At 31.2% G+C, this 27065-nt stretch overlaps 5 protein-coding genes across 5 annotated transcripts; 3 read left to right on the top strand and 2 right to left on the bottom strand.

Annotated features, from left to right (window-relative positions):
- Positions 1-1445: 1445 nt before the first annotated feature.
- On the top strand, positions 1446-2697 carry LOC113850687 (protein stu1-like). The gene is made up of 2 exons (XM_027481251.1): positions 1446-1553; positions 2242-2697. Exons 1-2 carry the CDS (start codon positions 1446-1448, stop codon positions 2695-2697), a joined length of 564 nt encoding a protein of 187 aa, XP_027337052.1.
- Positions 2698-5069: 2372 nt separating this feature from the next.
- Positions 5070-7090, bottom strand: LOC113852765 (UNC93-like protein 1). The gene is made up of 2 exons (XM_027483133.1): positions 5714-7090; positions 5070-5465 (listed from the first exon to the last, which is right to left on the bottom strand). The coding sequence occupies exons 1-2, from the start codon at positions 6862-6864 to the stop codon at positions 5231-5233; spliced, it is 1386 nt and encodes a 461-aa protein (XP_027338934.1). The 5' UTR covers positions 6865-7090; the 3' UTR covers positions 5070-5230.
- An 8832-nt stretch (positions 7091-15922) lies between these two features.
- On the top strand, positions 15923-18896 carry LOC113868605. Its single transcript, XM_027504344.1, has 2 exons — positions 15923-16089; positions 16718-18896. The coding sequence occupies exon 2, from the start codon at positions 16789-16791 to the stop codon at positions 17224-17226; it is 438 nt and encodes a 145-aa protein (XP_027360145.1). The 5' UTR covers positions 15923-16089; positions 16718-16788; the 3' UTR covers positions 17227-18896.
- A 2159-nt stretch (positions 18897-21055) lies between these two features.
- LOC113850677 (pathogenesis-related protein 5-like) lies at positions 21056-22200 on the top strand. Its single transcript, XM_027481244.1, has 3 exons — positions 21056-21542; positions 21650-21914; positions 22035-22200. The coding sequence occupies exons 1-3, from the start codon at positions 21056-21058 to the stop codon at positions 22198-22200; spliced, it is 918 nt and encodes a 305-aa protein (XP_027337045.1).
- A 325-nt stretch (positions 22201-22525) lies between these two features.
- Positions 22526-26583, bottom strand: LOC113852456 (DNA-binding protein BIN4). Its single transcript, XM_027482736.1, has 12 exons — positions 26396-26583; positions 26232-26317; positions 25765-26008; positions 25548-25609; positions 25054-25392; positions 24852-24905; positions 24417-24534; positions 23787-23833; positions 23622-23648; positions 23339-23414; positions 23100-23233; positions 22526-23002 (listed from the first exon to the last, which is right to left on the bottom strand). Exons 2-12 carry the CDS (start codon positions 26277-26279, stop codon positions 22901-22903), a joined length of 1251 nt encoding a protein of 416 aa, XP_027338537.1. The 5' UTR covers positions 26280-26317; positions 26396-26583; the 3' UTR covers positions 22526-22900.
- Positions 26584-27065: the final 482 nt, after the last annotated feature.

Here is a 27065-nt window from a genome sequence, read left to right as displayed (position 1 = left end):
CTATTTGTATAGGAAAGTCTTATGATGCACTTATAAGAATTCTTAGACATGTACTTATCTTTTTATAATATATTGTATAATTTAAATATAGATCACATAAATCTATTTTATTTTTAAAGTCTTTTATTATACATTACTTGACACATAATCATATATCTTTTACAAGTTAATAAAAATTATATTTAAATCCTTATTTTTTAACTCAAAGTTTCTAGATTCACCCACATTTATTATAACAACTTTTTTAACCTCTTGTTTTTAAAATTCAATTATTTATCATCTTTAAATAGTATTTACTTAATTTTTAAATTTATAATTTGTCGAGTTCTTTGATTATCAATCTTAAAAGAATACCAATTACAAAAATTCTATGTTGTGTAATAAAATTCTCTCTTAAAATCATTTTCAATATGCTTAAAATTTCTTTTATTTAGACTCCTTAAAAAAATGTGATCTTGAAACTCCATTTTTATAAGTGATAAAATATTTCTCACACTTAGTAAAATAAATGTTCATAATTCTAAAGTCATATATCATTAATAAATCAAAAATAAATTATTATTTCTCGTTTAACTCTCTAAACTAAAATTAATATAAAATTTTGTACATTATTTTATTTTAAGCTGACATGTATTTGTTGAAGTTTCTATCAATAAAAATCTTTGTAGCATGTAGAATATTTTAAATCAAATTATTTAAATCTTTCCAAAACTTGAAAAAAAAAAAGATTTTGTATCAACAAGTGAAACATAAACGCTAATAATATTAATAGTGTATTCTTTAAAAATATAATATTAATTATTTTAATCTTTATTGAATTTTTTTAGTGTTGTTTACAGTAATATCTATTTTTTTTATTCCTTTTAACTTTTTCTATGCATCAAAATTTAAAGAAAAGTGAAATTTTTAGTATAAATTAATTTTCATATTCCAATTGAGCAACCTTTGGCAGATATTCAAATTAAATTTCTTAAAAGCCAACTACTAACTTTGAATTTTGAAGAAACGGTTCATCAAATATAATTGAACTGGAAATGAAAATTCGAACCTTCTTTGCTTGAAAAAACAAACCACAAACATTTGAGTAAGACGAATTCATATGTATAGTATCAATTCTGAATTAACACCGTGTACTAACCAAAGGAAGAAAACAAAAGTGGAGGTTAACTATAATAACTAACTCCAACAGCCAGCCATGCATTAGAAAGAGTCACGTTGCATTTGGCCACACAACATCGCCAATTCCTATTACAATCCGAAAACAGCTCCTATAATTGAGATCCCAATAAAGCACCATTCGTGGGTATATATAATACCCTTTGGGCAATGTTAAGACTCACCCTCAGCACCTTTGTTACAATTTCTATTGTACGATAAACTGGTGTTTTCTCCCTCAACCACACAGCCTCCTCATTTTCCCATTTCTTCAATATTTATATTTAAAAATGGGAGGTTGCGTGAGCAGTCCTAGGGATCTTGCCTTGAATGAGGGAGAAGTCCCAGTTGAGGCTACCACCACTCCAAACATTGCTGAGGGAGATATTGTTGCTCAGGTTTTTTTTCTATTCTTTTTCTCATTTTTATTTTGACACACAGATATACGATAATTGAAAAATAATTAATTTTTTAAGTATCTAAAGATACATCATAAAAGTTTATATATATATATATATATATATATATTGTTATTAAAAATCACATGATACTATCTAGTCTAATATATTAAGAATATTAAATAATTTACTTTTTAATAGTATTATCTTTTAATATACATTAGAAACTTTATTAAAAATTAATTCTATCACTCTTTAATGCTTCTTTTTATCTTTTTTATAAAAAAATTTCAACTAAATTATGTATATTAAGAAAAGTTATTACAAGTAGTTAATGTGTTAGTTTTGGAAAAATTAATTGCAGCATTTTAAGTTTATCTTTAATTAAAGTCAAGCTTTATTATTAAATTAATTCTTAAATAAATAAAAATTGCATTAGTAAAGGGTAAATATGTAACAAAAATTAATAAATATTTTTAAAATTTTATACAATATCTTATATTCAAATCAGCAAAAATATACTTAAAAAATTCTTTAAAAAAAGACTAAAATGAGTAAAAACATATACTTTAAAATAAATATATAATTCAAATAGATTTATATAAAAGTCTGTAATGTATTTAATTTTTAAATCATCAAAATAGACACAACATAACATTCGTAAATTATGTGGGTTTGCTTTGTGTAGGAGAATAGCTTGGAAGCAGTTGAAAAGAAAGAAGAGACTTTGGTAGATGTAATTGAGGCTAAGGAGGAGAAAGTTGAAGAGAAAGTAGAAGTTAAGGCAGAAGAAAAAGTTGAAGAGAAAGTAGAAGTTAAGGTTGAAGAGAAAGTGGAAGAGAAAGTAAAAGTCCAAACAGAAGAAAAAGTTGAAGAGAAAGTAAAAGATAAGGCAGAAGAAAAAGTGGAAGAGAAAGTAGAAGCTAAGATTGAAGAGAAAGTAGAAGTCAAGACAGAGATAAAAATTGAAGAGAAAGTAGAAGTCAAGGTTGAAGAAAAAGTAGAAGTCAAGGCAGAAGAAAAAGTTGAAGAGAAAGTAGAAGTCAAGGTAGAAAAGACTAAAGTGACTACTGAGACTAAGAAAGCTGAAAAGGAAGAAGTCAAGACACCAGAGAAAATAGAGGAACCTCTTGTCATTCTGTGAATGTCATGACATTGCCAATGTCTCATCCTAAGAATCCTGAGCTTGTCTTAATTTATGATGTGTGTGCTGGGAAATTGTTGTAATTATCTAACACATCATTATTTCACTCCTCGAGTATCATTTTATTAATACAATAAATTATTTCATTCTAATAAACATGACCATTTATTTGTTATTACAAGTGTTATGTGGGTTCAAAATATTAACTAATTAAGTAAAAAACAATATTTAAAAATATGTAACTATTTACCTATACATAAGGAAGAAGATTTGTTCACTATAATAGTGGTAATAATATTTCTTGTGATTTACTATGCACCAATGACTTTGTCATAGATGATGCTTAATCTTTTCAAAGAATTCTTCTTTGTTACTTTCACCTAAATAAAGAGGCATTCAATAAAAAAATGCTTGTACATCAAGTATCAATATAGGATGATGTGCAAATTAATATGATTGCCATATTATGTAACTACCACCAACAAAGTTCCTTTGCATTTTTTATATAAGTGTGTGTTATAAATCCACACAAGTTGTTTGAAATGTCTAAATGCTCTAATACAAGGATCAAAACTTTAAAATACTTTACATAATATTTGAATATCATGAACCAACTCATCATTATTATATGTCTCTATAGTATTCAACTAAATGACTGATCCTAGAATATCACATATTGCTACATACCATTGTGAAAAAGTATCAAACAATGTTTTTTATTGACCAAATACTTTTTGATTGTTTTTTGCTTTGTCATTCATGTTTTAGATACATTATCATGTATCCATATCGAAATTAAATCTCATTAATCATAAGTTTATCTCAAAAGAAGGGTCAGATTCTACTATTGACTTGATACATTCTACAATTGTGTTTGTACCTAACTTTTTATAATCTAAGGAATTCTTTGCCTTAGTGCAATTGTGCAAGCCATTATACTTCTCGAATTTTCAATGATATAGATTCTTCCAAAAAGTAACCCAAACAAGCTATCTATAATCTATGTCATAGTTATTGCATTTACAATAAAATACACTTAGTTCTATCGTGAAGTTTTAAAATTCACTTCTTTGTAATATTGTAATGTTTAATTGTTCAACTAATAGCTTCTCTATCATTAAATTCTATTTCAACGTACAATTCTCTATCCTACACTAAAATGACCTATGAAACATGAAGACAAACTAAATAAAACATCAAAAACTACATTAAGCAAGTTATCATAAATTACATACCCAAGTTTGTATACTCTAAAAACTTAAGTGCATGCATAGCCTCAAAATCTTTAGCATGCATGAAAAATTGCTTCCTAAATGAATGTTGACTGCTCACTATGTTTAATAAGTGCAGGTATTTTTCATTTGCAGAATCATCCACAACATCATTTTATTTGAATTCTCTTTTAAAGTTTTTATCATCACTTTTACTAACTAATCTTTTGCTCTCATTCTCTTTTTGTGATTGAGTTATCTTCAACTCAAGTTCTTCCTCCTCATCATAAGCTTGCTTATGAATGCCAATAGAAATTTTATTAAAGATAATATATAACTTAATGATAAGAGTTAGGGTATGATATTTCTTATGTATATGAAACATTTGTCTTACATCATCATCATTGATTATTGAAATTGCTTATTATTATATAAAACTTTCAAAAATTAAAATAGGACATCTATATATTATATTCTCAACTTAACAAAGTTAATATTGTAATTCTCCAAACGATATATTGTATAAAAAATATAAATAATTTTACTTATCACATTTAAATATCACACCTTCATTCATATTTGTAATAATATCAATATTAAAATATAATTATATTTGAACTTTTTTCGTTCAAGCTTAAATTTTTTTTTGTCAATTACAATCTATAGATAAAATAAAGAAAAATTAAGTTTTTATAACTAAAAAATTTTTAGAACTCATCAAAAATAAATTTTCTCATCCAAAACTTGTCAATAACAATTTATATATATATATATATATATATATATATAATACTCAAAACTCACTAAAAAAAATTTAAAAAAAACATACTTAAAACTTACCAATAACAATTTTTTAGTTAAAAAAAAGTCACTTCTAAGACTTAAAACTCATTAATAGCTATTTTACTTTTTTAATTACTCTCTTGACATTAAGAGACTCATCGTTAGTTTTTAATCATTTTCCGTATTTTCATTTTTTTTCTTAAAATATCATATTTTGATAAATTTAATTACCAAATCCCATATTTAAAAAAAAAAAAAACACCTCTCAAGTAATCCCCAAACATCTATTACCTTAGCCAGTAAGTCTTAGACTCCAACCCACATTAACCGCAAGTTATTAACTTATTATGGTTGTAATATAAAAGAAATGTATTGTTAACACCTATAAATTTTAACGGTAATATAAATTGCATTAACACTACAAATAGAACTTCTAATGTTTTGAAGTTTTATATTTGATTGGGTAACGATGAAAAGCAAGGGACAACAGAAATTAGACAAAAGAGGCTGTAGGTTGTTTCAGCATCTGGATATTGTAGTCAATGGGCAAAGCCATTTTCAGCTGATGAAGGAGCAACCTGTTTGACTGGTTCCTCATCTGTCTTATTGTCCTCTTTCACAGCCAACACAACCAGAACCAACAATAACGGATAGCTAAGAGTTGTGAGCACCCAATTCACAATCAACTGAGACATAGATGACACATTTTGGTTATCAATTTGCCAAGCCACTGCTGCCCCTGCACTTTGTATCCCTTTATAGAATCCAGCGTACCTGTATAAGCATGATTTATATATAGTCCATTAACCACACCCTTTCATTAAGCGAAAATTAAGTGTGTGGTCCGATTCACAAGTTTATATAATTAAGACTACTTATAACTTCTGTGATGAATTTAATTTTAAGACTTTTTAACATTTTATAAATACACATTAAAACAATCATAAATAGGAAAAATAATCAAATCAAATCAAATCAAATAATTAAACAAGAGAGATTGATTCTGCTCTGCATTAATTTACCTGCTAAGAATCTCAGAATCGTTAGCCAGGGCTCCTATAACCCAATAGACCATGCTCTGGAACATAGCATCCAGCAACCCAAAACTAAAATACAAAACAAATGGCCCAGCATAGCGAGAACCTGAGTCCTTAAAGTCCAATGTCTCAGCGTGGCGTTTAATCTGATTTGCAAGCGCACCACCCCATATAGCAGATGCAAGAAGAGCAACCACAGCAACTCCCACAATCCCTCTCTTCCTTCGGCTCTTAAAACTGAAATCCATCACATAACCAATCCCAACCGAACCCAGCATCTGTGCCCCCCAATAAAACACGTTGTTCAACCCTCTAGTCCTCAAAGTGAACTGTATCTTGTTAACATGATTGAACTGGTAAGTGTAGAAGAAATTGCTAGACCAAGCAGCAGGAATGATGAGAAGCATCTTCCAATTGCAGAACAGCTTCAGAATCTCCACCAATTCAATTGCCACACTAGAGTACAACATGTTGGTGCACCTAGTGCCATCATTACGAACAACCTTGCTAGCTGGCAAAATAGTCAAGGACAAAACAGTCCCAATAGACATAAAAACCATAAATCCTATGTAGGTTCCATCATTAACAGTGGCAGCGTCAGTATCACGATGGTAATTCAAAATAAAAGGAATTAAACCACCAATAACACCACCCATGTTGAAGATGCTCCAGAAAATGGAAATGTAAGTGCCTTTGCGATTTTCTGGAGGGTAAGAGGTCATAATCGCACCCTGCGCAGCCCACAAAAGCCCTGCACCAATTCCAAGAATGGCACCAGCAATAATTGCAAAGGCTTGGTGTTGGTAATGGTTGTAGTAAAGGAAGGAACCAGCATAAAGAACATAGGTGGAGCAACCTGCGAAGAGGGTAAGGTGGGGTCCGAGGATGTTGTAGATTCCACCACCGAGGATCCCGAAAATTGCAAAGGTTGTGTAAAGGGCAGTGAGAGCGTTGTTGGAAGCAGTGGAGTTGAGTTGACCACCACCCCCCATTCCAGAGAGGGCGTTGAACATGCCAGGGCAACAAAAACAGACCAACCCAATAAGAATGATCTGAACAAACGGTGAATTGTACCTGAAAAGCGAAGAACTTTTTGGGTTGCCGGGTATTGGGGGGCCTGATTCCGTGGAACCCATTTTTGGCACTTGATGAAAATTGAAAGAATTGTTGCAATTGTGTGAGAATTAAGATGAAGGTAGTGAAAGAATTTAAGGGGAAGAGTGAAGTGGGATAAGAGAAGTGGGGTATTTAATATGACAAATTTGGAGTAAACTTTTGTAGTTTGCAGTCACAAGACAAAGCACATGGGACATGGCAGCTAACCATTCCAGACCCCTACGCAAGCTATGTGGAGACGGCCGTTTTCTCCTGTCAAAATTGATTTCCTTATTTCACCCTTAAAAAGTTCTTATATTTTCTAGCTCAATTTTTTCGCATTTTGCTGTTTTCTTATATTTTCTTTATATTTTTCATTATCTTTTTCATTACTTGAATAAGTTCTGTTCAAACCGTGAAAGTATTGTCCTTTCCTACCTCACTCATGCCGGAAGTAGATTTCTTTGGTTTAATTCTGATGGTGTTTGGATTTTATATCATTCAAAGAATTTGACTATATTAATACTATATTACCAAAATGTTCAATCATATCGTGTTGGCAAGTCAGTGAACCTGCAGTTTTCTTAGTAGCAAAAAATTGTTTATAATACATTCTTTTAGATATATTTTTTAACGTATCTTATATTTTCTTTTATTTTTTAAAAATTAAAATAGTGCCTGATAAATAAGTATTTTAAAAAAATTATTTATTTACTTTTTTAATAGATTATTTTGGTCATACATATGTAAGTTGTTAAACTATGTGATGAAAATTTTATTATTTAATTTAATTAAAGTATATTAATTAGTGTATTTTAATGTTTTCTAATTTATCATTTTCCTTAAGATAATAATTTGAAAGTATTAATAAAATAAAATAATACAGTAAAATAAGATATCAGGTTCTATTAAAGAAAAAAGTAGTGTACATTAGTCTTTTGGTGTGCACATATCTGATTTGTGCAAATTTGTCATAATTAGATAATACGAACAAGTTAATTTGAAAACTTTAGAACAAATATTACCCATACTAATTACGAAAGCCTTCAATTATCTTAAAGAGTCTTAAAATACCTTAATATTTCTTTTAATATTTGATAGAATAAATATTGAATGAAAAAAAATTGTATTTAAAGAGTTGAAAACATTAAATAATATTTAATAATTTTTTATTTATTAATTAATAACATATTTATATAAATGTATATTTATTAAAATATAATTAATTGAGCAGTGCCGAGAAGTAGAATATATTCATTAAAAAATTATTTTAGTAAATACTCATTTATTAATTGAAATTTATTTAAAATTATAAATAAAAATCACATGATTTTCTAATTTTTATAATTATAAACATACTAAAAATTTTAACAATATATTATTTTATCCAATTTTCTTATATGTCACTTTAAAGTTTTCCACAAATTTTTGTATAAAAATATCATATTCTCATTTGACTTCATTTATCATGTTTCTCTTATTACACTGATTTTTCCTGTGACGCTTAAAGTTTTGCATAATTTTTTAAAAAATAATTAGTATTTTCATTTTTATTGTACCCTCATCTATATATTAATTAATATGGATAAAAATAGATTTTTTTTTAAATTCATGTGAATATCCAATACCAATACCCATGAATTCATGTGAATCTGCAGCGGATTCAGTCATCCATCCATCCAAATTCCAAATGGCGAACAAACGCTGTCTTGTCCATCGCCATTCAAAGATGCAGAAATTCACGGAATCAACGCTGTTTTTTTCTGTGGATAATTGAAACAAAGAGAACGTTGGTTAGTATTATTAGAGTACAGAACTACTGATTAAAGAATTAAAAATTAAAATTTATAATTAAAAAGATGCCACATTTGATGTTATCAATATCGTAGCACTTCTCAAAACACTGCAGAACGGGGATCCTTCAAATTAATTAATCAACACTGTGATTCCATTGCTGTCGTTAACGTTCATAATGAAATTGATATTATCTGTCGTTTTTCTTTTGTCAAACAGGGCAATGAGGGACAAAGCCGACTCTGGCCGGCTGCTAAATTGCATAGAACTATCTACTGTCTCTTCTTTTCCCCTTCTTATGAGTTCAGACAACGCTATCAGCTACTTATAAATTCTGATCCTATTTCTATTTAAAGATACCGTAGTGGGGAAGGCAGTACTTGGTTAAAGCTAAAATGGACTTATTCTCTATACCTTTTAAAGTTGGGTTTTGTAAGAGACTTTAAGTATACAAAAAATAAAAAATTTATTATATTAAAATATAAAAGTATAATAATTTAATATTTTTATTCTTAATTTATATAATTTAATTAAAAGGGTTATACATAAGATTGGAAAGTAATTTTCCAATAACTAGTAGGTTGGTAGTGGATAAGATCATCAATTTAGGCATCTTAACCCAAAATAATCTGATTAGTGTGACAAGTATTTTATTCCCACGATTTCATCGTACTTCACATGCCAGAACTAGCATGTCTTTTTTCTACTTTTCCAGCTAGGAACTTAACTTAGTCAGCGTTTTGCTTAGTATATAATATGGTTTTGGTCCTCCAAGTTTTAACTTGCTTAGTCTGTGTTCCAAGATGCATGTTAAGAAATTAAAAAAGAATGAACTTTTATTAAAAATTATAATTAATAATAAAAAATTATTATAAATCAAAGTATAAAAATAAAAACTATATATGTGAGCATTAATATGATGAATGATTTATAAATTATTTGAACTTGATTTATTGTATGTTTTATCAAGTTTATTTATTTTAGGAATACATCAACTTGAATCTAATTCGATGAGTTCAGGTTTATAAGGTTGATAAAATGAAAAAGTAATGTGTGACGGGATCCGATGTCGATCGGATCCAGTTTACGTGAGAATTGGACTTTTAATTTATTTTTTGTTAAATAAAAATATAAAAAATGATAAAAATTTTTACACAAAATTAGTTTAAATAAATTATTTTAACTTAAGTGAATGTTATATATTTGAGAAGATAAATGTTAGACGTAGAAAAATGAGAACACTAAAAATGGATATAGACAGGGAGAACAGATAATATAAAAGTGGTGATAGAGAAAAAGAAAAGTAAAAAGTTAAGTATAAAGAAAAGAAAGAGAAATAGATATTGAGTTAGGTGAGAATGAAAAGAGAAAGAGATGAATTAAGTATAAGGTTAAAAAAAAAAAAAGAAGGATTAAGTATAAGAGAAAAAAAAATTTTGAATATAAAAGTAAAGAAACTGAATATGGAGGTTGAAGAGGAAATGTTAAATTAAAAAAAAATAAGTAAAAATTAAATATTTATTAATTTTTTTTTAAATCTATCATTTTTGTTTAAGTTATTTTTTATTTAAGCTATTTTTTAAAAAATTATTTGTTTTATAAAAATTAGTTGAAATAATTTTTTCATGAACTTAAGCGAATTAGAATTATTTTAAAAAAATTAATTGAAGATTCAGTTTCTATGTAAATTAAAGACAATTCAAATCTCTCTATGCACCAAAATAAGAAATAAAAAAAATATTTTTATTAATCAACCGTCAAATCAAACATGTTTATGTATCTATTACAAGTTGTTTCCTGTCTCGAGCGACTACGATTTGAAGGATCATGGGAAATTCAGGCAGAAATTACAATGTTCAACTTTATTAACCACTTTCCCTTGAATTTGACGGTTGATTTAACATTATTATATGAAACCACTAAAAATGTTAATATCACAAGAATGAAATTGCTGGATGAGTGTCAAATTCAGAAATAGACTGCTAGCTGATGATAATTGATTTAAAAAAAAATGTTAATAGCTTTGGAAATATTACAATGTGACGAGTTAACTTTTTCATGAAATGGCCATAAAAAAATGGGAAAATTGTATATCTTATCAAAGTACCAAGTATCAATGGTATTCTTAGACTCTGGTTATTAATAGTATTGGATTTGTCGGGCCTAGAAATTTGAGAAGAGACATAATGACAATTACGATGGATAAAACAAAACTTGTACCACTGCTAGCAGATACTATTCGTACTTTCATGATACAAAATAGTATTTGCCAAATAAAATTTTTTCAAAATACTTGACACAACTATTGAACATGTGAAAATAATCAAACAAAGACAGCAATAGGTATAAGATGAACACACTAACCTCAAGGTGGCATTTCTATTATTATTCGTCAGGAACTCAATTTTACTTAAACATTGAGCTCTTGTCCGTCGCCCAGTGTTTGATTGATCTGTGATATTGACTCTTCCAAAATTTGATTTTGTATAATTAATTTTAGTAAGAACTGCACTTGAATAAATAAATTTATGATTAAAAATGTTTAAATAAAAACTGTTTTTTTTTCTATTAAACAGGACTTAAAGCTTAACTTAATAAACAGTAAGGTTAGTCACAAGGAATAGGGGAGTCAATTCCATAATATCCTGTTTAAGTAAAAAAAAAAATTAATATAAAGAATGTTATTTGGATAGTGTTAGTCAAAAACATTATAATTATTGATATAAATGTCTAAATGCTATTAAATTATTATAATATATTGTTAAATTATGGAATATATTTATTAATATATACTAGTTATAATAATGGTATTTTATACAATTTAATATGAAAAATGTGTTCACAAATATTTTATTTAGGGGTTTTAATAAATAGTAAAAAATTATAATTAAAAGGATTAAAAATTAAACTATTAAACTTAATTATTACACTTTAAATAATTATATTGATTAGGAAAGAGAACTAAATAAATTTATCAACAATTAACAAAAAAAATTATTGTATTATAAATATTGTAGAAATAGAAAATATATATATTTTAGAAAGTTATTTGATATTTTTATATAATAATAAATGCAAAAGACAGTCATTAACGCAATTACGGGTTTATTTTAAACTTTAAATGAGTCTCTTTATAACAATGATTTCGTACTGAATAATTTAACATATAAATATAAAAATCAGGGTAATAAACTATAAATATAAAAAATTAAAAATATTTTATTTTTATTAATTTATTTTTATTGTATTAATATTATCCTACAAAATTTAGAAAATATTACTTTACAATTATAATTTATTATTTTATAATGATTTTGAAATAAATAGCAATTTTGTTTCTCCTTCCTTTCTCTTTCAAGTTTAGTATTGCAAAATTTTTGTAAGGTGAAAGAGTATGGAAAATTTTTGAGTTTGTGGTTGAGCTCAAGTCATAGGAATCAAGAGTTTCTCCTCTTTCAAGTTTTCAGTGACAATATCTTATTTAGTCCAATTATTCAATTTGCAGTCCAATTATAAAAAAAATGTTAATTTTTTCCTAAGTTTAAGCATATAAAAATAATATTTTTAATAAAAAAAAAAAAAGCATTCATCACTCTTTTTTAACTTTAGTATAATGGATATGTGATTTTTCAATTAAAAAAATGCTTTTTTTAGGTGTTTGAACTTTACAAAACCCTTATAAAATTTAAAAGCTTCGCTCATAATAAATGGATCCCTTTCTATTAGACATTTTTTAATCTATTTTTATTTTTTCACTCTAATATTATATCAGGGTTCAATGACTATAAATGTCATTAAATTGCAGTTTATTCAAAGTTTTTAGATTTAATTTAGACATTTCTATCTGTACTTCCATATTTTCATGCTATTGTTGAGAATTCAATCTTAAGGATCACATCAATTGCATTTGTTGTTAAAAATGTCTGTCGTGTTCGTGTTAGTCAATGCTCTGCTAGAAATTAATATAGAAAAAAATGGATATTTCAAAATATAATATTGTATGTTACTTGTTGTTTAGTGATTCAATAATTATTGCTTGACAGACATGCAACCTCTAATTTGACTTACCAGGGCAAGATTTACAAATGAAGGATTCCTGTTCTTTTGGCAAAAGCGAGGCTGCTGTGAACCATATCAAATCTAAACGGCCGGTTTGTTGATGTTACAATGGAAGCCAGAAAGTTGCTTGGTAAAAAAAGTATGGTTTTTCTTCTTAATTTTACTGAATTTGAGCTGCATAGCAGGAGACAGAAGATCTTAATGTTTTTTAGATGGTTGAAGTTTTGCTAAAAGAGAATTATCCTAGCGTCCATATTCTTGTAATCATCCTTTTTTTCATCATTCTAGCTAACTAAGCTAAGCTTTGATCTTAATGCTTAAATCTCATTCATTTCAAGAACTTCCAATGCCATTTCTATATCTTATAATATATTCCCATTTCCCAGGTGCAATCCTTCGGTAGTCTATAAGTTAGGGTCAAAATAAAGTTTTCTACCTCAAAGAAACTGATTCTAATGTGGAGTAGGACATCGATATAATCATGATGCTGGTGCAGTTGAGCTTCAAGACTGTCAGTGATCACTTCAGCCCACCCACATTTAAAGGTGAGATGTGCAAGATATAACGCCTGAAAGCCAGGACGAAGCAAGAAGGAAACATTGGAAACGAGGAATGGGTCCAAATATCCATAAAAACAGAGGGAAAAAGATGTTGAAGGCACCCAACCCAAGAGAAACAATAGCTGCCTCTGTTGTATGTTGATTGCGGTGGCATCACACTAAGCTGTGAGCATTGTTCCTGATTGTTTGGGCACATTTTAAGGACACATTGAATCATTGATAAGGATGCTGGTCTGGCTAGAGTACTTATTTTGGTTCTTTGACGATGGTATTTCCACATGGATTGAGCACGGTTACAGTGACTAAGGATAAGGAGTAAGGACTGAACTTTCAATAAAACTATCAATAAGAAGCACACTAATTGGAGAACAACTTGATGTATAAACTGAGCTTGCTTCTGTCCCGAACCACAATGGAAAACTGAGCTTGCTAGTGCTTCTAGACGACAGAAGTAGCCATTTTTATTTCTAATACGTTTGCATTTATAAACTTTCCTTAATGAAGTGGAGAAACACAAGATTAAAATACGTTTCTTAAACATCAAAGGAAGTAGAGCATTAAAGCTTCAAACAATCTAGCCTCTATCAAATTTGGAGCCATTATAAAAGTTAATAGCTAACATTAGCTATAAAGTATCTTCTTTGTTGTAACTTGTAATGGTTACTGAGAAGTACCCACTAAGAAAATTCTGATTCATGCTGAAACTCATTTTAACATCAATAAAAACTTTCTCAACCATGCTTAACCAAATAAATGACAAATATTAAGAAGCATATTAATCCTTTTTTCGGTTACACAAGAAAAAGGCATAATACAAAGCAAAGCTAACAACCCTCAAAAGTTATCTAGACAGCATCAGATGATCAGAAACAATAACACCAACAAAACTGCCCTTACTAGGAAAATGGTGGCTTATATTTATCTTCTTTTCCTGGTGGAGGAGGTGACCATAAACACAGGTGGAAGTAAACTTAACATATAATAACTACCGCTCTTTGCTTCAAATGCTTGATGAACTTGGATAATGCCCAAGAAGCTTTACCCTTGTTAACTTTATTTTCAAGGCCAAGAAAGTTGGGATTGTCGCTGTCTTAACGATTAATCACTACATCTTGCTCATCTAAGCTTGCAGGGTGGATTACGAGAAGATAGTCCTCATTAGTCTACCCAGATGGACCAAAAAGTGGTAGTGGATGAGATTCCAGAGTGAAAACATTAGTCCAGCTTCGTTGTAGACTGATTTGGTGCAATTGGAAACAGAAAGGACATCTTTCAAACTTCCATAACCAATATCCCTTTCTTTCTTGCTCAAAGGACTAAAGCTTGTAATAATGAAAATCCAAATAACTAGAGAAATTGCCCAAAATTAGTACACAAAGATTCTCAAGAGACATAATTCTTCATCATCTACAAGCTGCTGCACAGTCAAATTGAAATGCATGATGCCTACTATCGGAATGCTCAATTCTCTGGCAATCACATCAAATTGAGGATTATGATGAACCATGATAAAACTGTTCGACCTAATTTAGCCACCAAGAAAACTCATAATGAACGCTGTTACATCTCTATCTCTAGTGTGTCAATTGCTTGAACTTTTTTGTACCTTTTTTGTGTTTTTTCTAATTCACTTTAAGGCGTGTAATTAGTTGTTTATTAAATACATAAAAAAGTTACTGCTGCAAAAACTTGACTGTTCTAGTCCCAATTTTAACACAGTTCCCTCTTTCCTTCATATTTTGAGACAGGGTTACTCCCTTAAACACGATGTTTCGATATAACATAGACGTGTGTTGCCTTCAATTACCGACTGGGATCTAGGAAAAATCAAAGCAGGAAAAGAAAATTGTTCATATTTATAAAAAGAGTGAAGCACTTCCTGAAGTGATGCTCTGATCTAATTTCACTAACATGACGGAGGTTAGGTTGAGAGAAGGGGAAAAGTTTAATCGGTTAATATTTCATTTCCTTCAAGCAAAACCCCAACGCTCATTAATAATGTGAGTTCTTTCTCTTAGTAAAAATATTCGTAGAAAATTGAATTGAAAAGACAAATCATCGTGTCGATTAAAAATTCAGATTCAGAGCTCAGGGTAAGCAACCACAACGGAAAATAAAGCAAATCGAAACTCTGGAAACCCTAGAGAAGATTCGTTAGGGGGAATTCGGGTCATGGGCTTTAGCCCAACAAAGAAGCCCGAAATCATGGACCCGAGGAGGAGGGTCGTTCTGACACGTGTCAAGTGTGGATAGGAAGATAAGGTCTCCGCGTTTTGTCTGTCCTCTTAATCCCTGTGGTTCATTCAGTAAATTGAAACGTTTAAAAGTGCGAGAGATGAGTGACGCGAGAGAGAACCGTTGGGTGCAGTGCACGTGACAAATAAGGCATGAAATTATATTAAATTAAAATTAAAAGTTGTTTCATTCATTCGTATCGTATTTTTTAAATAATAAAAAAAAGTGATGGGTTAAGAAAGAGCGTTGGATCCGGTAGTTTATCCAAAATTGTAGGTAAAGAGGGGGCGAAATTACATTTGGGGGAAATTTGGCGTGCATTTGGTTTGCATTTTGATTTGCGTGTGTTTTGTCCTTTGTGAGGGGCGTCAACCCCACAAGTGTAAAGTCACCAGCAAGAGCATTCAGCGCCAAATTCCTATAAATACCCCACTCATTCCGCTTCCTCCTCGTTTAATTTAACGATGTTAGCTTAGGCTCTGCGGTGAGAGTTAGAGAGATAGAGAGAGAGAGATAAAGCGCTTTTCTTTTTTGTTATCTTCGGTGGTTTCTCTTTTTTTTTTTGTAGGTACTCAGAAGGAAGAAGACTCAATACGTGGGCTTCACTTAGCTAAGAGCGTGAGTAATTACCCTTTGTTTTCTCTTCTCGGGGTGTGTTGTGATTCTAAATTATTATTCTTATTGTTACTTAAGTGTGTAGCATGAATATTTAAAGCAATTTGATGTATGCTTTTCTAGAACGTCGAAAAGCGCCTTGAGTTTTTGGCGTTTGATTGTTGACAGAGCGCGTGTGTTAGTTTGTCGTGTTATCTGTTTTTTAGGAAGTCCCAGTTCGTCTTGTTTTAGATCTGTCACATGTGGGTGTTTGTTTCTGTCTAGAATAAACGTCCTTTGTTTTGTTGCAGTTTTTCAAAGGGTAGTAGCTGAAGCAGTTGAATGTAATTTTGTTCACTTTGTACGAATTAGATTCTAGATTTGCGTTTTGTGATATCCAATTTGCTCCTTTCTGACTATTATTGGTCAACGGCTGTTAATTCTAGTGGCAGGTTTCCGTTCTGTCTACCCTTTTAGTTTATAAAATGTCTTGGGTTGGGCTTTTTGTAAATGGGAATAAGATGATATTGAGAGACCCTTCAGAATAAAACCAGTTGTAGGCTGTGTTAGTTCTTATATATCTTTCCAGCTAGGGGATAAATATTGTTGAGTTTGACTGAAATCTGTGTTATTGTTGTGGTGGGCCCTGCAGACAATTCAGGCAAGGCCTTGAACTCGGAGAGTATAAGATTTTACTTAGGAGTTGCTGTTTCAACTGAAGGAATGGAGGTATATGGCAAATCTATGGTTGCTGGTCCTGCAAATGTTATTTTTCTGTCAAGCATTTTGGGCCGAGATGGTCCGATTCCTGTTCACAAATGCGACTGGAAATGTGAAAATGAACATGTTTGTGGAAACATGTATCGCTGCAAGCTAACAGGGCTGACTCACATCTGTGATAAAAATTGTAACCAGAGAATTCTGTATGACAACCATAGCTCTCTTTGTCGAGCTAGTCGTCAAACTTTCCCCCTTACACCGGCAGAGGAACAAGCGGTGCGGGGTGTTCGAAGAAAGCTTGATGCAGAAAATTCTCCTACTGATGGCTGTGGTTTTAAGCGTAGACGGGATGCCCAATTCCATCCGTCTCCTTTTGAGAGATCTTTTTCTTCTGCCAGTCCTATCTGCAGCCAAGTTGGAGATGGCATGGATATGAGCTAGATATATGTTATATAACTGGAAGAACTCTTTATCATTTCACTTGTCCTTTATTTTCCCCCTTTTTCTACATTAGATGAGTATGAATAATGGAACTTGAACAATTATGGATTACTTATTGATGGACATGCTGTATGTTCATCTATTGTAGGAACTCCTCATATTTTTAGTTTAATGTAATGTAGAGCTTAATGTAGCTTGACTGTTGAATGGGGATTTGAGCTGGCTCTATTATTCAGATATATGAAATCTGATTTAAGTTTCTTGCTAACCTTAGTGAGAAGCGGACTACCGGACCTGGATCTGAATGGTGTACTATCTATCAACAATGTAAACTGTGAACCTTTTCTAGCTGGCTGTCAAGTTTCTAGTATTTCTTAATTGCAGGGCAGAACTTTTAGAGTATTAGTGTACTCATTACTAATGCTACTGCTACCGGGTTGTACTATTTTACTCCTTCTGCTTCCCTTAATTCCACTAGAATAGCACTCAATTATCAATCTTCTCCCTTAGGCTGATAACCTAGTCAGGGTTATGTTGGTTACCTTCAATTTTGTACGCTCAGGTTCTCTCCGGTTCCTCGTATGAGCAAAGTCTTTGTGCATGTGAAAACTAATTTTTAACTTTGCTGTCAAATTTCTTATCTTGTTGCAGGCTCAGCAGAGACGATAGTTCACGCTTTTTATTTTATTTTTTCCAATTCAACTTTATTATCTTATTCTTTCTGAGTTGACTGATGGCTTGCTGTCTGAGTTTAATGTAACTTGTGCAGGTTTTGAAGCATGTCACTACCAAGGAGCATTCAAAACATTTGTTTTGCAATATTGAATAAAACATTGCAATATGGAATTGCTCTATGGTTGGAGATGGAATATTGATACTCTTGTCTCATTGTTTTCTTGTAGGTACCTGCATAACTACTTATGCTCTAGTTTGCCTCTGCTCTGAAGTTTGGATATGACATCAATTATGGGGATGTAAATAGTCATGAGAGGAGCAGCTGATCCAGAGAGGGTGTAAGAGTTTATGAAAGCACAGTTCTGATGCTCTTCACAAGTTTTGGTGGATGATCGAGACAATATGGAAAGCTGAGAAAATATGCATACTTAATTTCAATACAACTGTTGAATTTGTCTTCCACTGTATCATCTCTTGCCTGTGGGCAGCGGCATGATTGAACAAATAAGTGACCTGGCTTGTGATATTTAACTCATCAGCACTGTCTTATTAGTCAAAACTGCATTTATTTCTCTTATCCCTCTTCCCTTCCGGCCTTCCCCCATCCAAATAGGGCCCTTAAAATTGGAGGATTGGAAGTTATTTTTCCCTTGTATTGTGAAAGCAAATTCTCCTCAGCCTTGATAATGTTTTTTGCCAGTTTTTTGTTTGTTTCCTAGGTAGATCCTGCGATAGAGATTTGTAAGCATATATTTTTTTTATTCTCTTGATAATTTTTGTAGCACTTATACACAGTTCATTTATGAAATTTGGAATAGTCGAGTTTCTTGTGCCTATCCAAAGCTTAGTTCGAGTTTGTTTTAAACACTTACATTACATATTTTAGGTTGCGTTCGGATAATGTAATTAAAAATTTTAGGGAATTTTAAATTATATTATTGAAATTTGTATTATTTTAAAATATTTTATTTAAATAAAATGATTGAATTTTATATTTAAAATATTTTTGTTTGGACAGAATAATTAAATTTACATTTAAAAAATAAAATTATTGTTAAATTTGAAAAAAATAATTAAAATTTAAAATTTAAAATACTAAATTAACAATAAATAAATAAAAATATGATAATTTTTTAATTTTAGTTTATTAAATAAAGTTCTTAGAATTGCAATTTTTTTTTGAAAAAATCAACTACTTATTTCAAATATCTTATCTAAATATACTTTTAGATTTTATTTTTTTGGGAGAATGAAAAAAGAAAAGAAAAAAAGACTTATACCGAGATTATTTTTTTTGGAAGTTTGTAGATGAAGAAGTTTATGCGTAAATTCTTTTATGTTTTAGAGTTTTTTTAATTATTAATTTTTTTTATACTCTTCAAACTCTTTTTTTTCTTCTTTTCTGTTTCTCCAAAAAAGTCATATTAAAAATTTACACAAAATCTCTCTTTAGAAAGAAAACTTTTGAAAAAGAAAGAAAAATGTAGAGGGTGTGGATTTTAGCTCCTTTGTAAAATCATGTTTAATGAAGGGTGTGGGGACTTTAACCATTAAAAAGGTCAACAATTATTATATTTTAATAAAATATGTTTACAACTATAACAAAGTATGAATTTTATTATTTTGATATTTTTATAGACATGCTGTCTTTGGATTTATCTATAGAAAAATGTACATAACATTTTTTTTAACACACTTTTGAGCTATCAAAGTTATTGACACGTGTTAAGAATTCAAAAATTCGTAAGTTTTTATTAATAATCGTAATATTTAATATTACTAATGTATTAAATTCTGTGATATTTTTTTAAAAAAAAAGTTTATCATTAATAGATTTTTATAACGTGTTTTTGTATACATGTTAAAAAATTATTTATTAAAAATAATAAAAATATGCAAGTTTTATTTTTTTATTCTTAATTTAAAGATTATCTCTTATATTTTATAGTTTTTAATAAATTCTAATTAATAATTAATAGTGTACTAAAAAATATGTCTGAGAGACCGTTCTTTTGGCTGCTCTCTCTATCTCCGTTGACTAATTTTTGACGTCATAACATCAAAGTTTCCTGAGGCAAGGATTACTGTTAGATATATTTTGGTCGAAAGCTGATTAATCTTTAGCTGTGGATACTCGCTGTACTGTGAAGCTATCGTCCTTGTGCTCCAATTGTTACCAAATTCGTGAATTCTTGAAGAAGCCTTGGCAGTGGCAGATGAAGGACTAATGTTAATTGTAAAGCAACATGGTGCCTCAATGGTTTACAAATCATTTCCATTCTGACATTTCGTTTTCCAGAGATTTGGTTCTTCCAAAAAATAGGATATAGTGAATTATGAATTTGTTAAAATTTTGATTATTGATTTTCAATCAATTTTTTTTTTCTTTTTCTTCTGAATTACACTTCTTGATATAAAAGGCATATTAAAGGGTTTAAAGAAGTAAAATTACCCATCGAAAGAAATTTATTGGGTAGATTTCCACACCTAAAAAATTAATAATAATGGAAAGAGCCTAAGCGGGGCGTTCCTACTTACTAATATGAAATTAATTTCTTAAATACCAAAAATCACGTTGCAAATTCTTTTTAAAAAAATAGTAGTCAAAATGGATAGATTAAGTGGTAAAGAAGTTTGTGTCAATTTTACTGTTGAAAAGTTCTGCTTTTGCTTGCTGGAAAGGTTACAAATGTTTCCCTCTACCTAATCTAGTTAACTCTATATAGGAGGAATCCTGGGTCAGTTTTCTTTTATGATAATCCCATGCAAATTCTTACTACATGGTACAATCAGAGATTTTCTGACATTATTCTTTTAAGATATCAATGATTTCTTCCGGTCAGGAGGTCACATGGAATTCCAGTTTTGTACAACATCCCATGCAATAGTAAAAGCAAAGAATTGTTTCTAAATGAGGCCATCCACAATAAAAGAAATACTAAACCCATAAAGCTGGTCTTGCGGCTAAGAATTCCATCGAAGTAACGTTAACGGTTTATCTGTTTGTAACGCTTAACTGATTTAGCACACAACTCCCTCCTTCATAATCCTATAAATTACAAATCTTGGGGGCATTTCCCATTCCCTTGGCCATCATAATCAACCCCCCAAAGTTTCAAATATTCAACCTACAGTATCATCAAAATCCTTGAACATGCCAACAAAGCCATCTTGGAAGCACAACAGTTTGCTTATTCTCTTTACATTCTTCTCTTGTTCTTTCTCATACACATTCACCATAATCAACAACTGCCCCCATACTATATGGCCTGGTACTCTTGCAGGTTCAGGGAGTCCTCGGCTTTCGACGACCGGATTCCAGTTGGACACGGCCCAAAGCATCAAACTTACAACTGTTCCAGGATGGTCAGGACGGATATGGGCAAGAACAGGTTGCAAATTTGATGCAACAGGAATTGGCAAATGCCAAACAGGTGACTGTGGGGGAAGGCTGGAATGTGATGGGAATGGTGCTGCTCCTCCTACCTCACTGTTTGAGATAACGCTTGGTGCAGGCAATGGACAAGACTACTACGACGTCAGCATGGTAGATGGCTACAATTTGCCATTACTTGCTATGCCACGAGGTGTATATGGTGGTGCCTGCAATGCCACAGGTTGTGTTGTTGATATCAACAAAGGTAAGAGTGTATTTAAAGTACAGCTACATCACATGTAATTAGGAATTTAAATGACATAGAAGAGACATTTGAGTGTTTATACAATAAGAAAAAACGCAATGGTATAGGTTGCCCAAAAGAACTACAAGTAGTAGGAGAAGATCGATACCAAGGTGTAGTTGGGTGTAGGAGTGCTTGCGAAGCATTCAAGTTGGACAAGTATTGCTGCAGTGGAGAATTTGCCAATCCAAATACATGCCAGCCTTCCTATTATTCAACTATTTTCAAGAAGGCCTGTCCAAGAGCTTATAGCTATGCATTTGATGATGGCACCAGCACTTTCACTTGTAAAGCTTATGAATATGACATTGTTTTCTGTCCCTACAGCAATAGGTATACATGCACTTTCTCTCTACAATTTCAATTTGTTTCCCTTCCCTTTCAATTTATTGCTATACTTTCAAGAAAGAAGGAAAAAATAGCCCATAACTGAAATTTTACATTACAACACAGGATGAAAAAACCAAATATTGCATCTCCTCCTCCACCGAGTAAACAGCCCTATCGGAAGCATCAGCAGGTCACTTCATCATCAAGCATTCTATTACCCTTTCCAGAGCTAATTTTTCTCTCGGTTTCTAGTCTTACTTTCTTGGCATTTCCAAAACACGGCCAGTGATACAAAATAATGTCTGGAAAGAACTCCGAAAGGGCTTTTGAAAGTGGGGAGGAAAAACCGACCCAAACAATGAGACGGAAATGAAGAACCGCGAAAATATTACACTTGAAGAATCCTCCGTAAACAAATAATTTAGAAAACACTCCCAAAGCTCAATAAGTTGGGATTTGATTGAGAACCAACGGGAAAAAGCTAAATAGCACCCAGTCATAATGTCAGTCAAATCACCATTCTTTCGAGATAACTTGTAAATGTTGAAAAATAATTGCTAGGAAGGAAAACAAATAGTTATTTGCAATGTAACCGGGAATTTACGAATCCCCAAATTCATTCTCACATACTCTATACTAAATATTCTGCGGAAATTTTAGAAACCAGCCCTTCCAGATAATAAGAGCCGGCTAATACAGATCAATTCAAAGATAACAAATAATATTCACTGAAAAAGAATAAACTACAGTGAGTAATATTACAACAGGTTTGAGAATTAGGAACATAAAAAGGAATTTATAAGAACTCATTCAGCTGATCATATCATAAGCTTTGAATTCTTCTGTGTGGGTTTGATAAGAACTCTAACGACAGTTGTTGTATTATCACCATCCCTGTCATGGGTAAAGTAATTCAGCATCGTACTTTTGATCCAAAGATTGAGTCTATTGATTCATGGATATACAAGAAATTGCAGAGCTTCTTTGATTCATTTCTTTGTTTTTGCCCTCTTGGAACCTGGAGTTTTTTTCTTTACTATCTTTGCTTGTGGTTTTCCTCCTGTACTTCTACCTCTTTTCTTTTCAGCACCCTGCACCAGATTCTCAGCAATTAAGTATGCATGCACCAGCATTTTCATTTATTAAGGAGAAATCTAAAACAAAAAGAATGACTACCAAGAAACTTACTGATGTTTTGTCCTTCCCTTTCAATTTACCATTAGTTTGTTCCTCACCATGCTCGTTTTGATCAGTTTGGTGGGTGGACTTCTGCATCTTGCCAGCTTCCTCATCCGAATCAAAAAAGAAGCCATCCAATGTCCCTTCTCATATGAAATGAATAGACATGAGGAAATGAATTTAAGCAGAATATAAACGCCACTACAGTAAATAGAAGCCCCAATTAGTTGTTGGTAGATGCAAATAACCTTCAACCATAGTTTCAGCTTCATACACGTTAGACTGTGGCTTCAGCTGTATAAAGTCATTCATGATGGCCTCAATCTGATAAAAAAATTTCAATTTATACACAATGACAACATATATTTTTCAAATTCCTCATCAAGGATGATTAAATCACTGATGAGTAAGAATGTTATATAAAAATTAAAAGAAAAAGTAAGTCAAATACAGAAATGTTTACTAACTTAATGAAAAAGAAATTATAGAGAATAAGTGAGGAAATAAGTAGATGCTAGGTAACCAACAGACCTTTGCCTCTGACTGCCCAAAGCTAACCTGAAAAATAACAGGTTCATATGAAAGCAATATTTGAAAGATAAGATATCTTGATCAAAAAATCAATTAGCTACAAAAAAAATTATCTTAATGAAAACATTCAAGGTGATAATGTTAAATGCAGATTATATCACATACAACGCAAAATGTCCGGCAAGGAACTATAGATGTTTTGTATATTGTTCCTGAAAACATGAGCAAATTTAGAACAATCAGATACCGGTTGTCACTATCAGGTAAAAGTACTGCATCAATAACTCAAAATGAAAAAGTCTTGTAGAGAACAAATAACAACTGCATATAACTTGGAGAAGAAAGTCAACAACAGCAACCAAACACTGTCATAATGTTCTGTTGTAAATCATGCTTATAAGAAAATTATAAACTGCCTATATTTTTTTCTGTCTCTCTCTTCCTTGAGTGACTAGGTTACCCTCCAGTTGATCTACTCTCCTAAGTGGAACTTCTATAGGTCCTCTCGATTCATGCCCAAACCACCTATGAAAGTCAAAATATCATATATGTGTGGGTGCGCTCAGTTATGCTTATGAGTCTCAGATTCCCATTTTTTTATAACATGAGGCAAAGGTCAGCTGTTTCTTTGAAACTCAACAGGTAATGAGCATAATAGCACCAAAAATAGCTAAGTTGTATTATGGTTTTGCATATACGTATGCTACAGTGTTATAATCAAGACATACGTGCTTGTCTTTATAAACTATAAAGAATAAATAACAAGAGACTTATTATTTGTTTGTTAATAGATACCTTTCAAGTCTAAATACATCTCCTGGTCCCCAGATGGGCAATCTGAAACTATGATTCGGCCAACAGCTCCTACATCACCACTCAGATCTATGGAGTCACCTTGACACTCAATAAGTGCCTGCAGAAACAGAAAAGCTCTGACAAACCCATTGCCTTTCTCATGAATAAGGATTACAGAAGAAGAAAATTAAGATCAAAAGTAAAGAAAAAACACAAGATATTTACAAGAAAGCTACAATGTGTCACACAACTGTCAACTCAATACAAAACTAGAAACCAAACTAACAGCTTTTCTTTTCACAAAATTTAATTGTTTTTAGTGAGACCTCTGTTACTCATTATGCCATCCCAATAATGGCAATTAAACATGGCCTTGCAAGTATAAAACAGAACATATAGCAAATGGAAATCAATAACATACAGTTTCCCACTAACCTTTGTACGATGAACTTTCTCAGAAAGCATCAAAGGCAACCTTGAAGAGGAAACCTGCAAATTTCAAATAGCAAGCACAATTCAGAATGCAAGACTAGACAGAAAATCAATGAGACATTTGATAGTTACTACTTAATGCTTTGACATCTGGGAATGCTGTGAAACATATCTAGCCAACCATTATAACCTTGATCATTCTTACATTTGGTTCAGCAAGCTTTTCACAAGCTCCTTCCTCTTCAACTTCCACATCTCCACCGCTATCTTTTCCCTTTGCACTGCCCTTTATTTTCTTCTCTTTTGCTGGTGTGTGACTTTCTACATCTATTTGTTCTTGTGAAGACTTCTTTTTTGAAGCCTTTTTGGATGGAGATTTTCTATCATTGCCTATGACAAGTGCATCCCCGTGTTCTCTGCCAAGGAATTGAGATCTTTGATGCTGAGAAGTTTCTGCATGATCAATATGATCTTCTTCTTTTGGGCTTTGATCATGACATGACTCAGAATCTGACGATAGTGTCCAAATTGAATGAATAGACTCCTATGCAAAAATAAGTAGCATGCCAAACACTTAGTTTTGATAGAAGACAATGATCGCATTGAGCAAAACAGGAAAACTACACGAGAACTATTGATGAATTCAAATCCTCTGGGTATGTGATGTACTGAGTCACAATATATTGACAAGGCTCTTACTTTATGCTGTATACGCTTGTCAGTGTTTGATTCATTCTCAATCTTCTTTTCCCCTTTGTTTCCTGGATCATGATAAGAAATGACAAAATGCCAATTCAATGAAAAATCACACTGTAAAATGATTTTCGCATTCTATTACTCATGTCAATAAAACCTATATTAATTCCATGCAGTCATCATGAGAGAACTCCAAACGCAAATCAAATCTCAAATGTACCTTCTTTGGCCTTTTGCTTGTCTACTTTCTTTCTTCTGGACGGCATTTCATCTTCTATTTTAGTACTCGTTGCTTCCAATGTCTTTCTAGATGAAGACTTGGTAGCCTTGCTCTTGGTATCCTTTGAAAGTCTGGATGACTTTGGAGATGACCCCTCATCATCAGTATTATCCTCATTCCAAGAGCCACCATCACGTAAAGACCCAGAATCAGAAGACAGCGTCAAAGGCGAATGAGTTGGCACCTACTCAACAATATGAAGTTTTTTCAATTAACAGGCAAAGATTTCAGGAGCTAATAAAAAAATATTGAAACTAATGCCGCTCCATCAATCGTTGTGATCACAGAGGCATCAAGGAGCTTATGTAAAAATTAAAAACTACACTTGTAGAAATCATAAATAAAAGTATATAGAAAATGAGGGAAAACATGAATCAGCAAAAAGATATAGAGGCATCCAGAGATACCTGAAAAGAACGCAACCAATCCGGGGAACTGTCCCTTGAACTGCTCATTTGCAGGGATAAATACTAAATAAAAACCGCTTTGACCCCTACAAAAAAAAATTACATGTATTCATTTTCAGTGAAGCAAATGGTCGAACACGTTGAAAGCACAATCTTAATCACACCTCTCGAATTTGAAGAGATTACAACCGAAACGTGGAAGGAAAAAGAGTTAGGTAATTTCTGTGCTTTTGCTATGGTATGGAATGGTAGATAGTAAATAGCTTCGTTCACTCAATGGTTCTTACTAGCTAACGAGAGAGAGCGGGAACTTCCTTTTGGGCTTGCGTTGCAGAACATTGCCAACGACGCGTCGTCTCATCTGTCCCAACAAATCTATTTGGGAATCTTTCAAAAGAGATTGTGGAGAAAAATTACAAGATTATTTAAATAATTATGATATTTTTATATTTAATAAATTACACACACGTGAAATAATTACTATTGTATTTGATGAATTTATTTAAATGAATTTAAAGAATTCTTTAATTGGCATTCTTTTAAAACCTTCATACCAAAAACAATTGTCTTAAAAGTTACTTTTTTTAAGATTATTTATGCCTAACTTATCCCATTAACCTCTCACGTTTTAAAGTTAACTTTTATGAGTAATATCAATCAAAATAGTTATATTATATATTTTTTAATTTAATATTTTTAACGATATGAATTTAGTTTCAATGTCCCATAATTTTAATTTAATTTCTATAAATAAATATTAATAATTTAATTTCTGTACAAGCAAAAAGAAAAAATAGCCACCAAATTTAGATAGATAATTAACTTAAAAAAAAT

Source organism: Abrus precatorius, unplaced genomic scaffold (assembly GCF_003935025.1).
Source record: "Abrus precatorius isolate BTA unplaced genomic scaffold, Abrus_2018 Scaffold10, whole genome shotgun sequence".
Classification (NCBI taxonomy): domain Eukaryota; kingdom Viridiplantae; phylum Streptophyta; class Magnoliopsida; order Fabales; family Fabaceae; genus Abrus; species Abrus precatorius.
Note: the sequence above shows the minus strand (reverse complement) of the source record. Positions and strands in the feature narration are given on the sequence as shown.

Coding starts and splice junctions, on each gene's coding strand:
- LOC113868605 (XM_027504344.1), top strand. CDS start 16,789: ATGGAGGTATATGGCAAATCTATGGTTGCTGGTCCTGCAAATGTTATT.
- LOC113852765 (XM_027483133.1), bottom strand. CDS start 6,864: ATGGGTTCCACGGAATCAGGCCCCCCAATACCCGGCAACCCAAAAAGT. Junction 5,466..5,713: donor GATTCTGAGATTCTTAGCAG/GTAAATTAATGC, acceptor ATGCTTATACAG/GTACGCTGGATTCTATAAAG.
- LOC113850687 (XM_027481251.1), top strand. CDS start 1,446: ATGGGAGGTTGCGTGAGCAGTCCTAGGGATCTTGCCTTGAATGAGGGA. Junction 1,554..2,241: donor AGGGAGATATTGTTGCTCAG/GTTTTTTTTCTA, acceptor TGCTTTGTGTAG/GAGAATAGCTTGGAAGCAGT.
- LOC113852456 (XM_027482736.1), bottom strand. CDS start 26,279: ATGAGCAGTTCAAGGGACAGTTCCCCGGATTGGTTGCGTTCTTTTCAG. Junction 24,535..24,851: donor AGAAAGTTCATCGTACAAAG/GTTAGTGGGAAA, acceptor CTGTTTCTGCAG/GCACTTATTGAGTGTCAAGG. Junction 23,415..23,621: donor TTGGGCAGTCAGAGGCAAAG/GTCTGTTGGTTA, acceptor TTTTTTTATCAG/ATTGAGGCCATCATGAATGA.
- LOC113850677 (XM_027481244.1), top strand. CDS start 21,056: ATGCCAACAAAGCCATCTTGGAAGCACAACAGTTTGCTTATTCTCTTT. Junction 21,543..21,649: donor TGTTGTTGATATCAACAAAG/GTAAGAGTGTAT, acceptor GCAATGGTATAG/GTTGCCCAAAAGAACTACAA. Junction 21,915..22,034: donor TTCTGTCCCTACAGCAATAG/GTATACATGCAC, acceptor ATTACAACACAG/GATGAAAAAACCAAATATTG.